The sequence below is a fragment of the Arachis duranensis genome, chromosome 8 (assembly GCF_000817695.3).
Source record: "Arachis duranensis cultivar V14167 chromosome 8, aradu.V14167.gnm2.J7QH, whole genome shotgun sequence".
In the NCBI taxonomy this organism is placed as follows: Eukaryota; Viridiplantae; Streptophyta; class Magnoliopsida; order Fabales; family Fabaceae; genus Arachis; species Arachis duranensis.
In genome coordinates this window covers 27,919,473-27,934,670 of record NC_029779.3, presented here as the reverse complement: position 1 = coordinate 27,934,670, position 15,198 = coordinate 27,919,473, and the positions used below count along the sequence as shown (strand labels likewise).

The 15,198-nt window shown below is 29.4% G+C and overlaps 2 protein-coding genes across 2 annotated transcripts in view; one reads left to right on the top strand and one right to left on the bottom strand.

Moving 5' to 3' along the window:
• LOC127741168 (uncharacterized) overlaps window positions 1-476 on the bottom strand; it is a 3,439-nt gene extending 2,963 nt beyond the window's left edge. The window contains exon 1 of the mRNA XM_052253068.1: window positions 1-476. This exon is cut by the window's left edge and continues 1 nt beyond it. Within this exon, the coding sequence (XP_052109028.1) occupies window positions 1-193 (193 nt within the window). The 5' untranslated portion in view covers window positions 194-476.
• Window positions 477-3,209: 2,733 nt separating this feature from the next.
• LOC110274353 (protein MEI2-like 2) lies at window positions 3,210-5,130 on the top strand. Its single transcript, XM_052253309.1, has 4 exons — window positions 3,210-3,328; window positions 4,137-4,221; window positions 4,308-4,376; window positions 4,639-5,130. The coding sequence occupies exons 1-4, from the start codon at window positions 3,210-3,212 to the stop codon at window positions 4,738-4,740; spliced, it is 375 nt and encodes a 124-aa protein (XP_052109269.1). The 3' UTR covers window positions 4,741-5,130.
• The last annotated feature ends 10,068 nt before the right edge of the window (window positions 5,131-15,198 follow it).

The following is a 15,198-nucleotide window of genomic DNA, read 5'->3' as shown; positions in this document are numbered from 1 at the left end:
CCGATTTCTGAGTGTCCCAAGCGAGCCACACGGTGGAAAAATGGCCCCAACCAAGCTTGCTCTGAACCACATAACATCCATTCTTGAATGTATCCCCAATCCGAACCGCATGGTACCCTCCGCGCCTGTAATCCTCAGTTCCTTCCTCCTCCGAACTGTAGTCACTTCCCTCATTCTTCCGGTCCTCCGCCATTGAAGGACCTTCAACCACAAACACCCAAAAAAAAAACCACAAAGCGCACGCACACCCAAGCTGACGATATCAGCAAAACTTACACCGGAAACGAAAAAAGGAAACTTTTCAGTAAGGAGGATTCGATTTGTGGAGAATTGTCAGAGTTGATTTTTAGAGGGAACGGAAAGCGTTGAATTCAGTGAGAAACGGTGCAAAACTGGGAAATTAGGGTTTCTGAGGTGTTGCCGGGAAAATAACCAAGTGAAATGAATGGGTTATGTGTGATAGCGACAACCATAGACTATAACACTATAGACTAGTATATTCTAGGTCTAAGGTTAACTCGCATTGAATTCAATTAAATTATGTACGAATTTTTTGTCAGAGAAAAAAAATTAAAATAAACTAATTATATTATTATTTGAATATTTGTTATTTACTTATTTGTGTAACTTGATGGTAACTCCTGCTGGTTGTTAGACTATCAACCTTGTAATTAATAAGTTAGGAAATGTGATTGGTGTGTTATATCACAATTCACAACTTAATTTGTTAAAAATAAAATAAGAATCATTATAATAAATACAAATACATGTGTTCTATGGTTATAAATTTTTTTTAATGGGTTCTTAATTATTTGTGTCAAGGTAAATGCTTGTTATTAACAAGACCAGGAAATACAAATATGTTTTTTAGGAATTGACCTGACATTTTCTTTAACAAAAATTATTGGATGTAGTTCTATACTTCTATTATAGGATGAAATGATTTCTAGCTAGTTTAATGGTGGCTTTTATAATATAAAAGTTAAAACAGTTAGAAGAGATGAAGCAAGTCCTAATGTTGGACCCTTGCTTTCATAATAATCTTTCTATAAAATGAAGAATTTTATCATGTCAAATTATTTTACACAAAGTTAACCTTTTACTTTTTTAGCCTCACCCTAGAATAAGCTACTTGAACCTTTCAAATATTATTATTTACACCAATCTTGCACATAAGGATATTTTAATTTTTTTTTAATAATATAGATTTTAAAGAAACTAGGTTTTTTTATTTTTACCCATGCAATGTTATAGGGTTAAATTGCTCTTGAATTACTCCAGCGATTCTCAATATATTTTCTTTCGTTTTGTTTTTCTTTTTTTTTTATATATTTTTGGACACAGTTTTTTGTTTTCATTTAAATGTGGAGGTCATGAGGCTGGATGGACTTGAACATGTATATTGGTACCAAAAAATGACATCTTGTGTTATGAGCCCATTAACAAACCTAGTTATAATTACCTGGGCTCCTCTTGCTTTATGACTTGCTCTATTTGACAAAAATATGTGAAGAACGTTTATTATAACTAAACAGTTTAACTCTCATCACCTGTCCGAAAAACAAAAAAATCTCTCATCAGTGTTAACATTCTATCTCTGATCTTTTCAATCCCATATGTTGCACTTTTTTTTCATATTGAAGACAAATGTCCATATTATCTACTATTTTGGAGATAGAATAATATTCTCTTTATTAACGAGTGATAAAAATTGAATTAAAAGAAAAATATACATCCATAAAAAAATTTTAGGGTTGACAATTGATACAGCCATTACAAATCTAATGTCATAACTCGATATTATATACAATAACTTGGTACTTTACGTTATAACTCGGCATTATACGTTTCAGACTCAACGGACTACATCTTAGAATAAAAATGTCCGACCAGGCATTATCACTCATTAAAACCTAATAACTGCTCTTCAATTCAGATCATCAATAGAATGTAACCGACCATCTTCACCTCACCTATAAAGGTGTGATATTTTATCCTCAGACGGGACACTGAATTCTCAGTACTAACTTAGGCATCAGAGTGCCTTTTGTAGGTACACTCCTCCTTTGTTCATACTTTCCGTGACGTGATATCTCTCTAGACGAAGAGCTCGGATCATCTCAGCCTATAGCTCGGCATTAAAGGCTAAAACTCGGCGTCAACTCCTGTAGCCGAGGCTACGTCCAGGTTATTCACACAAGAACAATTGGCGCCACTACGAGGTCTCGAAATAAACACCCTTCTTTCTATAGGCCGTATTTCCTTCCAGTAACTTCAAACTTACTTGCACCTTTGTAAACAAAGGTCATATAATAGATCATTAAGGCCTGAAAAAGGCCGATCTATATCTATCATCTCTATCTGCCAATCTATATCTGTTATCTCTATTTGCAAATCTATATCTGTTATATCCATTTGCCGATCTGTATATATTTTTCTGATCTATATCTATCATCTCTATTTTTTTATTTATATTAGTTATCTCTATTTGCCGATTTATATCTGTTATGTCTATTGGCCGATCTATATCTGTTATCTCTATTTTTTCAATCTATATCTGTCATCTCTATTTGCCGATCTATATCTGTTATCTCTATTTCCTTATTTATATCTATTATATCTATTTTTCAATTGGTGTTTGCTACGGTACAATGATAAATTTATACGTACCGATACAATAAAAATAAAGACAAATAATAAAACGCCATGTGGGTTATATTATCTTCATCAGCATTTATTTTTTTTAAAAAAAATATATATTATATCAATATTTTTACTAAAATATCCTTATAATTTAACAAAAATAAAAAATAATTTTTTATTTAATTTTACAAAAAGACCCAAATACCCCTTTTTTTTATGTTAGAACAAAATTTATCTCCTAAAATTAATCAAATCTTAAAATTGAGCTCATTTATATTTATAAATTTTAAACAATTTAAAAAATAAAACAACATCTGCTATCAATTTCGTGGATACTATTCCATAAACCCTAATTTCTACACATCTGAAAAACAAAAATTCAAAAGAACTGTTCTTCATCTTTCCTGGATTTTCTTACATCTTTCTCAAAGAACGTCTCTCCCTCTCTTTCTCTCTCTCTCTCTCAATTCGCATACTGAAACTCTCTCTTCTCTCTCACACTAGCCCACTAGAGTCTCTCTCAGTCTCACTCGAGCCTCATCTCAGTCACACTCGCCGGCGTCTCCATGTGTCGCGGCCTTCCCTGGGCTCCTCGTTGCTGGCGACAGGAGCAACTCGTCGGATTGTCGTCGCTCGTCGTCTTCTGGTTTTGGACCTCGCTGTCGCCGTGGACCGTAGTCCGTTGGTGAGTCCCTGCATCGTCGCTTCCCCTATTCTGTCTTTTCCAGATTTCCCTTCTCCTTGTATTTTGAGATGATGTTGAATTGCTAATCAATTAATTTACTTTGTTTCTGATCTAAATGTTGCTGTAAATCATGAATGATGTAGGATTTTCTGAATTTGGTGCTAATAACATGAGCTAACATTTGGGTTGATGAAAATCATCAATGAGTTAAATTTGGAGCTAAATTTTTTGTTGATGAAAATTATCAATGAGTTGAATTTGTTGCTTTAATAATAAATTTGATTCTTAGTATTGATTGATTTGATTCTTACATAGGCAGTATTGGTCAAACTCCAAATTTGTCTGGAAAAGATATAGATGTTGACTTTGAGATCACTCCATGGACTAGATTTACTTGTTCGGTTATGTTTTGCTGTATGTTTCTATTCTGTTTTATCTTTTCATGTGCAATTGTGCATGCATTAGTTAATCTTTTTGCTGACTAGTATTCTGAGATTAGCTTTTAACAAATTAAGGTAGATAGCGCTAATGAGACCTTATTTAAATGAGTGCTCTTAGAATACTTGTTGGTAAAATCATTGTAATAATTCTCTTAAAATCATTTTATAATAATTGATTCAAAGAAGTTGTGCCAACTTGATCTTGAAGAAATCCTCTGTGGTGAAGATACAAGGACGACTTTGATGATTAAAAGCATTCCTAACAAGTGAGAACAATTAAAGAAGCTTCCTATCCTAGTCAAGTTTTTGTTGTTTTAATAATTTGATACAAATAGTTATTAACAATTGCTCATTGTGGTTGCTTTAAGGTACACATCAAAGATGCTTTTTGCTGCAATTGATGAGAATCACCATGGCACTTATGACTTAATGCACTTGCCAATTGATTTTAAGGTATATGAATCCAAATTTTTCTTTTTTTAACCAAAGATGATGGAGTCTTTTGGTCAGGTTGGCTGATTGTCTATTTCTTCTTGCAGAACAAGTGTAATGTGGGTTATGCCTTCATCAATATGGTGTCTCCTTCACACATGATTTCATTCTATGAGGTTTAAAATTTATGCCATGGCCTTCTATTTGTCTGTTAAATACTTAACTTTCGTATGCATTGTTTGTGATGCAAGGATTTGTAAATGTGACATGCATTGTGCACACATTGATCCTGATCTTGTACATACATCTTGCAAACTTGATTTTGAAAAGTCCATAAGACTTTAGAACTAGATATGGTTTAATTTATAAATTGATCAATTATTTCTTTTTTCTTATCTTTTCAAGGGCTTTTCTGAGTGTTTCTCTCTTACCATCCAGGAGAAATTTCTATCCAGCAATTTGAATGTATTGGTCAACCAGATGGGTCTTACTCAGGCGATTTGTTGGAGAGTCCAAAGGGCGATTGGGACGAGAAACTAGAAAAAGATTAACCATTTGATAGCTATTTATATGTTCCTAGCCACAAAGTTTGGGACTGCTAACAACTGCATAGGGCAATATTAAGGTGTACAAAGCTAATTGATTTAAGAGAACAACAAAATTGGTGTACAAAAGTGAAGAAGCAGCTCACTTATCTGCTGCTGGGGACTCCAAATTCGTCAATATTTCATAACAATCATCAATGGAGGAAGCGACAAGGAACAACTAGTTGAATGTGGAGAAAACAGTTTGTTGTGAATGTATATATGCGAACCAGTTTCTTTGACTTGTTCTTATGATAGATCAGCCATCTAGAATATTGTTACTGGATACACTCATGTTGGAACATCCTTGAAGTACTCCTTATTTTTCTCTGGAATTTATTCTTAGTCTATCAATATTCTTTGTCCTGCTTTATAATTTATATCATGCATGAATTTTACTATTTTAATTTAATGGTGATTGAATTTTTATTTTTCAATTTACATTTTAATTTATTTTAGAAGAATTTAATCCAAAAATGTAAATTACAAAATTAAATTTAAAAAAAAGAGTTATAAACAAAAGCATTCAAAGTAAATTAATGGTGATTGATAAGTATGTCTTTTATTATTGTTTTCCATAAATATATATTACTACCTCTGCATTTGCTCTTTGAATTTGTTTCCCTGCTATTTTGTGATTTTTGTTTTTGTGTAATAGAAGCACTGAGAGTTAGTTCTGCGGTAATAAAAACCTATAAACTAATTGAAATCACTTAGCACAAATGAATGAACCTTCATAAAAACAACTAAAAAGTAAATGTGAATAAATTAAGACCTCAACTTGAGATCCCATGTAGATAAAAAAAAACTAATTAGCCTATAGAGCTTTTGTACTCTTTTGAAAAACATACAAAGTTAAAGCTATGTGTGCCATGTGCACACCAAGAAGTCGGTAAGTTACTACATAATCTTTTTTCTCCTATTGTTGAAAAATTGCATGTGAGCCAACAATTATTCCCAAATATAAATAAGTCAAACTCACAGCCATCAAACTTTTGAGATTAATATTTTACATGTCGTGTATTATATGCAGATAGCAGATTAAAACAACTATATGATAGATTATGCTGGAATTATATCCCATAATTATCTACATTACTTTAATGGTACAATTAACTCGAGCCATCTGTTATGCGCCATCTGACTATAGGTTGATGTAAATCCAGGAGTTTTTTGTAGTGCCTGAGAATGGTGGTCTTGTCATTCAGTGACACAAAAGTAAGACTTTCATTCATTAACAGGCATAAAATTTTTAATAGAGAAACACAATTTAGGAAGCATTTTTGTAGGGGAAAAAAAGACTTGTATAAGAGAAATTCGCACTTCTAATGAAAACTTCACAAACTTAGCTCGACCTAGATATAAAAGAGATTCTGACATCGTCCAACTCTGCAACCAAAATAGATCATATGCGCTTGGAAATTTTCAATGATTTCTTATATATGTGCAATTGACACAATTTTATTAATTTGTTTGTTATAGCCTTTAGTCTCATTGACCACAACAGAAATAGAAGGCCATCTGCATGTCCACACACATAGGATCTCAAGCAATAACGTCAAAAAATATTCAAAACCAGTCTCCAAAAATTACTACAGCTGTAAATATGATCCAAAAGCAATAACGTAAAATTAGTGATCCAAGTAAATATTAGAATCATCGATCAACAAAGGGCTTATTCAAATCAACTACAAAGTTCTGTGCCATCATCTTGGTATTGAACATGGACCAAGGACTTGGGTTGAAATTCAGACAAGGGTTGAAATTTGGGGGGATTTGGTTTTGAAACTAAGAGAAACTAAGGCACTTCGGAAAAAAAATTAAGAAAAACACAGAGAATTGAAAAAGAGAGTGAAAGCAGACTTTCTCTTCTTCCTCCAAACCCCAAACCTTCTTCTTTCCACCAGTGGTGCGCCTCTTGTGCAAAGAATTCCTAAAAATACCTGAAACACAACAAACAAACGCATTAGATACGGTATTACAATTGGATTCTGTGAAAGCATCAGAAAATTTGGCAGGTGCCGTGGAGGCTCCACTGGGAAAGGGCTTCTTCTTCTTCTTCTTCCTCTTTCCCAAAAGATAATTCGTTTCTTCTTCAAGATCAAGTTGGTACAACTTCTTTGATTCGATTATTATAAAATGAACAATTTTAAGAGAATTATTACAATAATTTTACTGGCAAGTATTCTAAAAACACTCAATTAAATAAGGGCTCATTAGCGCTATCTACCTTAATTTGTTAAAAGCTAATCTTAGAATACTAGTCAGCAAAAAGATTAACTAATGCATGCACAATTGCACATGAAAAGATAAAACAGAATAGAAACATACAGCAAAACATAACCGAACAAGTAAATCTAGTCCATGGAGTGATCTCAAAGTCAACATCTATATCTTTTCCAGACAAATTTGGAGTTTGACCAATACTGCCTATGTAAGAATCAAATCAATCAATACTAAGAATCAAATTTATTATTAAAGCAACAAATTCAACTCATTGATAATTTTCATTAACAAAAAATTTAGCTCCAAATTTAACTCATTGATGATTTTCATCAACCCAAATGTTAGCTCATGTTATTAGCACCAAATTCAGAAAATCCTACATCATTCATGATTTACAGCAACATTTAGATCAGAAACAAAGTAAATTAATTGATTAGCAATTCAACATCATCTCAAAATACAAGGAGAAGGGAAATCTGGAAAAGACAGAATAGGGGAAGCGACGATGCAGGGACTCACCAACGGACTACGGTCCACGGCGACAGCGAGGTCCAAAACCAGAAGACGACGAGCGACGACAATCCGACGAGTTGCTCCTGTCGCCAGCAACGAGGAGCCCAGGGAAGGCCGCGACACATGGAGACGCCGGCGAGTGTGACTGAGATGAGGCTCGAGTGAGACTGAGAGAGACTCTAGTGGGCTAGTGTGAGAGAGAAAAGAGAGTTTCAGTATGCGAATTGAGAGAGAGAGAGAGAGAAAGAGAGAGAGAGAGACGTTCTTTGAGAAAGATGTAAGAAAACCCAGGAAAGATGAAGAACAGTTCTTTTGAATTTTTGTTTTTCAGATGTGTAGAAATTAGGGTTTATGGAATAGTATCCACGAAATTGATAGCAGATGTTGTTTTATTTTTTAAATTGTTTAAAATTTATAAATATAAATGAGCTCAATTTTAAGATTTGATTAATTTTAGGAGATAAATTTTGTTCTAACATAAAAAAGGGGTATTTGGGTCTTTTTGTAAAATTAAATAAAAAAGTATTTTTTATTTTTCCTAAATTATAAGGATATTTGAGTAAAAATATTGATATGATATATATTTTTTTAAAAAACAATAAATGCTGATATAAATAATATAATCCACATGGCGTTTTGTTATTTGTTATTATTTTTATTGTATCGGTACGTATAAATTTATCATTGTACCGTAGCAAACACCTTTTCAATTTATCTGTTACCTCTATTTGCCGATCTATATCTGTTATCTCTATCTCCCGATTTATATTTGTTATCTTTATTTTTCAATTTATATCTGTTACCTCTATTTGTCGATCTATATCTGTTATATCTATTTGTCGATCTATATCTGTTATATATATTTTTCGATCCATATCTATCATCTCTATTTGCCAATTTATATCTATTATATCTATTTGTCGATCTATATCTGTTATCTCTATTTGTCAATTTATATCTGTTATATCTATTTGCCGATCTATATCTATTTTTCTGATCTATATCTGTCATCTCTATTTTCTGATTTATATCTGTTATCTTTATTTTTCCGATTTATATCTGTTATGTCTATTGGCCGATCTATATATGTTATCTCTATTTTTTCAATCTATATCTATCATCTCTATTTTCCGATTTGAATTTGTTATCCCTATTTGCCAATCTATATCTGTTATATCTATTTGCCGATTTATATCTGTTATGTCTATTTGCCGATCTATATCTGTTATCTCTATTTGCCGATCTATATCTGTTATCTCTATTTTTCAATTTATATCTATTATATCTATTTACCGATCTATATCTGTTTTTCTGATCTATATATGTCATCTCTATTTTCTTATCCATATCTATCATCTCTATTTGCCAATTTATATATGTTATCTCTATTTGCTAATCTATATCTATTTTTCTATTTTCAAGTATATATCTATTATCTCTGTTTTCAGATTTATATCGATCATTACCAGTCATTGTCAAATCTATATCAACTATCATCAGATCTATATCAACTTTCTTCCAAACTATGACTATCAACAGTCAACAAATTCAATCACATATCATACAAGCACAAACACTTATCCATTCGCGATAATTCTTCAATTCAAAGTCGCATCGTTTACACATGCGCAATCAAACTCAATCTTCAATCAATTCACCAAAAAAAGGTGAACTAACACTCATTCGCAATAATTCTTCAATTTAAAGTCGCATCGTTTACACATGCGCAATCAAACTCAATCTTCAATCAATTCACCAAACATCTCATTCGCCATAATTCTTCAATTCAAAGTCGCATCGTTTACACATGCGCAAACTCAATGTTCAATCAATTCACCAAACAAAGGTGAACTAACGCTCATTCGCGATAATTCTTCAATTCAAAGTCGCATCATTTACACATGCGCAATCAAACTCAATGTTTAATCAATTCACCAAAAAAAGGTGAACTAACGCTCATTTACAATAATTCTTCAATTCAAAGTCACATCGTTTACACATGCTCAATCAAACTCAATCTTCAATCAATTCACCAAACATCTCATTCGCCATAATTCTTCAATTTAAAGCCGCATCGTTTACACATGCACAAACTCAATGTTCAATCATTTCACCAAACAAAGGTGAACTAACGCTCATTCGTGATAATTCTTCAATTCAAAGTCGCATCGTTTACACATGCGTAATCAAACTCAATCTTCAATCAAATCACCAAACAAAGGTGAACTAACACAATATTTTCTCCCAACTAATTCATTTTTATCAAAATCATCTCAGCAACTATTCAAATTAACTATTCAGTTCCATGAAAAACCTTAACTGTTGCATCTATTAAATCAATGGTTCAAAATTACATTGAAAAAATTCAAAGGCAAAATCAATAACAAATACTACTACACTTTCCAATACACGTTAACTTCAAATAATGTCTGAAATTCAAAAGATTTTATTCCTTGTTTTAATAAAGCATCTTAAATCGGGGGTTCCAAGGCTAATCCAATGGCCGAGTTATGATCTTACTAAATGGCCGACTTATGATTCATTAAAATGTATTCTCAGACTAAGCTTGGGGGCTGTGATACGGCCGTTATAAATCCGACGTCATAACTCGGCACTTTACGTTATAACTCGGCGTTATACGTTTTAGACTCAACGGACTACATCCTAGAATAAAAACGTTCGACCAGGTATTATCACTCATTAAAACCTAATAACTGCTCTTCAATTTAGATGATCAATAAAATGTAATCGATCATTTTTACCTCACCTATAAAGATATGATATTTTATCCTCAAACGGGACAATGATTTTTCAATACTAACTTAAGTATCGAAATACCTTTTGGAAGTACATTCCTCTTTTGTTCGTACTTTTCATGACGTGATATCTCTCTAGACAAAGAACTCGAATCATCTCAGCCTATAACTCAATATTAAAGGTTAAAATTTGACGTCAACTCCTATAATCAAGACTACTACTACGTTCAGGTTATTTACACAAAAACAGTAATATTTGAAAATTATGAAGATAGTAAATCCATATAAATACATATATAGGATGAAGCGCGTTTTGCTCCCTTTGAGATGGTGCATGTTGACCAAAAATTAGGTAATGCCTTAGCTTGACGATGATTTCAATGTCTATATAAAGCATAAACTAATAGTATAAGCAACGAAGAATATACATTTGTATTCTTTAAACTTTCGAAGGGACCAAGGAAAATAGGGAATAAAAACAACAACAAAAAACGTGTTGGAGTCTTACAAAGAAATATTAATAGATATATAGATATAGCCGTCTATACAGACCCAACTTCCTATAGAGTTTATTTCTTTAATTACTATTCCCAAAAGGTTCAAAGAAATGCTGAAGATTCATCAATAATGTGCTTTACTTTAATTTCCAATGGTTATAGAGACGTGTATGAATATATAGATGATAAAGTTTATCAAATTTTAATTTAAATTTTATAAAACTAACTTATAAAATTATTAACATATTTATTGAACTTAAAATATTAAAGTTGTAATTGGTTTGTATTTTTATTTGTATTTTTAGTATTTTCTATTTTAAAATTTTTATAAAAAAAATAAAAAATAAGATTTTGTTGATTTATTTTCTTTTCCTTTCACAAAGTTTTAAAAATAAAAAATAAAAATGCAAAGTAAACAAATTTTAATTCATGAATTAAAATTACTACTTAATGAAACTCTATTTTCTGTTTATTTTGATCTTAAAATGCTGTGTTTATTACTTTATTAGTTTATTGTGATAGAATAGCTACTTTGAATTGGCAAAATCATTAGACAAACTATGCATAATATATTTGATTAACATAATTCTTTGTCAGATTGATAATTTATTCATTATTTGTCAATCGATTATTAGGAATTGAATGCAAATGTGTGGATGGAATTCGAACCACACATCAGCTTGGTATGAGGGATGACTTGGGTATTTTCTGGAACACAACTTAATTATTATAATTTAGAAAAGTATGGAATATTAATATATTAATTTATTGTATGATAATAATAATTAATTATATATTTTAAATATATGTATAAAAAAATATATTTAAAAAATATATCTATAAAGATATTTTTATTCAATATAATCGTAAAAAAACATTTTTATTAGATATATTTATAAAAATATTTTTATTAAATATAATTATAAATAAAAATTGACAAAAATATTGTTAATATTGTAGTCGAAATTATTATAATTTATATGTTTATGCCATATATGTATTTTTATTTACTCAATAAGCTGCCAACTCACTCATCAATTCAATTCATTATATTACTATAAGGTCTCTGATCTTGCTTAATTTATTGAATAAAAAATAATTGGAACCATCGACATAACTTGACTGATGATTCACATTCTTATGAGTTTAAAATAAAATCATAAGGGATGTTGCCTCAGTTTGACAACAAATTCACTATTTTTTTTCTCTGTTTATAACTTGTGTGTGCAAATTTTACATTTTTTTTGTCACACTATCTTCGTAAATCAATAATTTTATGTTTCTGACAAGTAGATTTAATTTGATATGAATTGCACTAAGTCAAATGTTTAGGGTAGTTTTAATTAGTTTATCAAACTTAATTTATTTATTTCGTCAATGGTTTTGACTTTTGACACACAATAAAATAGTTGATGCCGGTCTATGATGCATCTATCTGATCTTCTAGAAAATATCAACCTTTTGAAAGTTGAATATTTTTTTCTATTAATCAAATAGTAATACAATATTAATTAATATTAATAGCGTTTCATGCCAAGACAGATAATACAACAACAGCATTCTTCCGGAGACAGTAACAGACCGATTGAACCTAAGACAACCATTGATATATTCGTACAAACCTACAAATTCAGTGTTCGAAAAATTGAGTAGATCATTAAAATGGGTTAAATTTATGGGATTAATTTTGTCTTTAAAATTAAATTTATTTAATTTTTAAATTAAAGAGTTCAATTAATTTAAACTTAAAATAATATTTTTTGTCAGCATATTTTTAAAAACTAAAATAAAAGAGTAATCAGATCAATCTATTTAATGCATCTTGTTGATCATAAACAATTTAAACTGAAAAATTATAGTCTATAAATAAAATAGATTTAAACAAATAATTTATTTAGCGCATAAGTTCGGACAGATCGAATCTAAATAGACTGGATTAACCCGTTTGATAATTCTAAAATTAAACAACATTATTTCTAAAAAACAGCAAATCAACTATAAAAAATTACTGATGTTTCAATAATTTTAATTATTTATTTTAATTAATATATATTATATATATTTTTATAATTAAAATTAATGGCTAAGACTATTGAAATATTAGTATCTTTAAAATACCTGAAGTTTCTCTCTTAGTTTTTATTTTAGATGTTAATAATAGTCTCAAACATATATTTGAAGAATACTATATATAAACAAATATGTGACAATTTTTTTAAAATTTTTTTAACATTTTCAACATATTAATACATAAAAATATATTATACTCTTAATATATATATCTTTAAAAAAATATGTCAGCTAAATTTTTATGAAATATATTTATTTTTATTTTTGTTATAATTTATTATGATAATTGGATGATACTGTGAAGAAAACTTATATATATAATTAATATAATATGCTAAAACTATTTAATTACTATAAAATATTATTTTTAATTTAAAAGTTGAAATAACATTAAAGTCTACAGGATTTTTCTGAATATTGTATTAAAGTTGGTGAAAACTGATCAGGTGCAATCGATTTTAAGTGAAGTTAATAATTAAAAGTCATTAGATGATTTGACTGATTTGATTAAATTTTTATTTAATACTACACCTAAGTTTTCACCATTAAAGCTTCAATTAAACATTCATTTAAATATAAGATTAATATTACTATTGAAAATTTGTATTGCAATATCACATGAAAGGCATGCAATGGGAAATGAAGTAGGAACCGTACTTTGTGCAAATTGTGATATGAATTCTCTGTCTCTGACTTAGGTAATTAAGGTTTCTTCATTTAAAAAAAGTAAAAAGAGAAAAAGCTTATTCTGCAAAAAAAAAAAAAAGTAATAATGACAATTGAATCCCTACTAACCACAAATTAAATGTGGTAGTTCAGCACATTCAACATTATGCCAATAATGAAGCAAAAGAGAAAAAAAAAGGTAACTAAGTCTATTAGCCAAGTGGAATTATGTAAATAGAGAAATTGGCTTTATGGATATTATTCAATTTTGTTATATCCTGTTTTTTTTTTTCTTTTCTTTTCTTTTTTCCTTCCTGTTTTTAATTATGTGTCTGAAAATGAAAGCAAAAGCCAAAATATGGTGGTCTTCTAGGTGGAGTACAGTTTTTTAAAGGTGAAATTTGAAATAATTGTGCATTGGAATTGGATAAAGCTATTGACATGATGAGGAGCAAAGCAAAAAGCTCAAAGTACTGCTTTTGCTTATTTTAATTTCTACCATAATATAAGCTTCTCTATTTATATTAAAATAAATTAAACAATAAATATATTTACACCTAAATATATTACAACTGAATTAATGACTAATTTTTTTGTATTCACATAAATTTTTATAATAATAATTAATGTAAAAACAAGCATACAGTTATTCTTGTGTAAGTAGTATACAGAAATTGTAATAGAAGATTAAGAGTGTGTGTAAAATAGCTCAAACAATTCGTATATTTTTTATTTGTTATTTTTATGAATGATTGAAGAGTGACATATCTGATGACTAATTTACACAAAATTATTTAGGTTCATTTTAGACTAACAAAAATACTTATATAATTTTTCATTTTATTAATTATGTTAATTTGTCTTTACCTCATATCTTTAACAGAATAAATATCCATAGTCTTGAATTTGGTAGAGATTGTGATGGTTAAGGAATAACGATTCATGTTTAATGTGATCTCCCTCAGATAGTAATAATGTGACATATAATTCCACGTCTTAATAAATATTAAATAGAATTATATATATTATTCAATACAAAAGCTTTTAATAGAAAAAGAAAGAAAAGTGTAAAGAGATACATATATATCACAGTGTCAACATACATATCAATTATATTTTACATGGATTATAATTATAATTTCATTTCTTTAATAAAAAATTAGATCCCTGGCTTTAAAAAAAACCCTCACTGCATAATTATTTTTATGTAAAATTATTAGTTAAACACATAAAAATAATTATACTTAAATTTTTACCAATTTTTTTTGCAGAAGAAAATAAATACCAAATCGGAGGGTTCGATTTGTATTTTTATTTTTTTAATTTGTTAAAATGAAACTCGAACAATCCGATTTTAACATTAATTTTTTTATTTTTGAAATTATAAATCGGACTGTCCGATTAAGATTTTTAATTTTTTTATTCTTTTTTAAACTCAAATCAGAGGATCTGTTTTCTGCTAACACTACATATATAAAAAATATCTCTTTTTTCTATAATGTTATATTACTACATTCTTTTCTCCGTATCAAAAATAAAAAGCGTATATACATTCATATGCATGATTTGCATTCAGGGAGGATTTTTTAATTTTTTTTTTTAACCTGACGTTAATATTCATATAACTAAATGTTTGTTGACCAAAAGAATGAAAAGTCCACAAGAATAAAGACAACCAATCTTTGT

What these genes read in the sequence shown, in the direction of transcription:
- LOC110274353 (XM_052253309.1), top strand. Translation starts at nt 3,210, where the DNA reads ATGTGTCGCGGCCTTCCCTGGGCTCCTCGTTGCTGGCGACAGGAGCAA. An exon ending in CCGTGGACCGTAGTCCGTTG is followed by an intron (nt 3,329 to 4,136) that starts GTGAGTCCCTGC and finishes GGTTGCTTTAAG; the next exon opens with GTACACATCAAAGATGCTTT. An exon ending in ACTTGCCAATTGATTTTAAG is followed by an intron (nt 4,222 to 4,307) that starts GTATATGAATCC and finishes TTCTTCTTGCAG; the next exon opens with AACAAGTGTAATGTGGGTTA.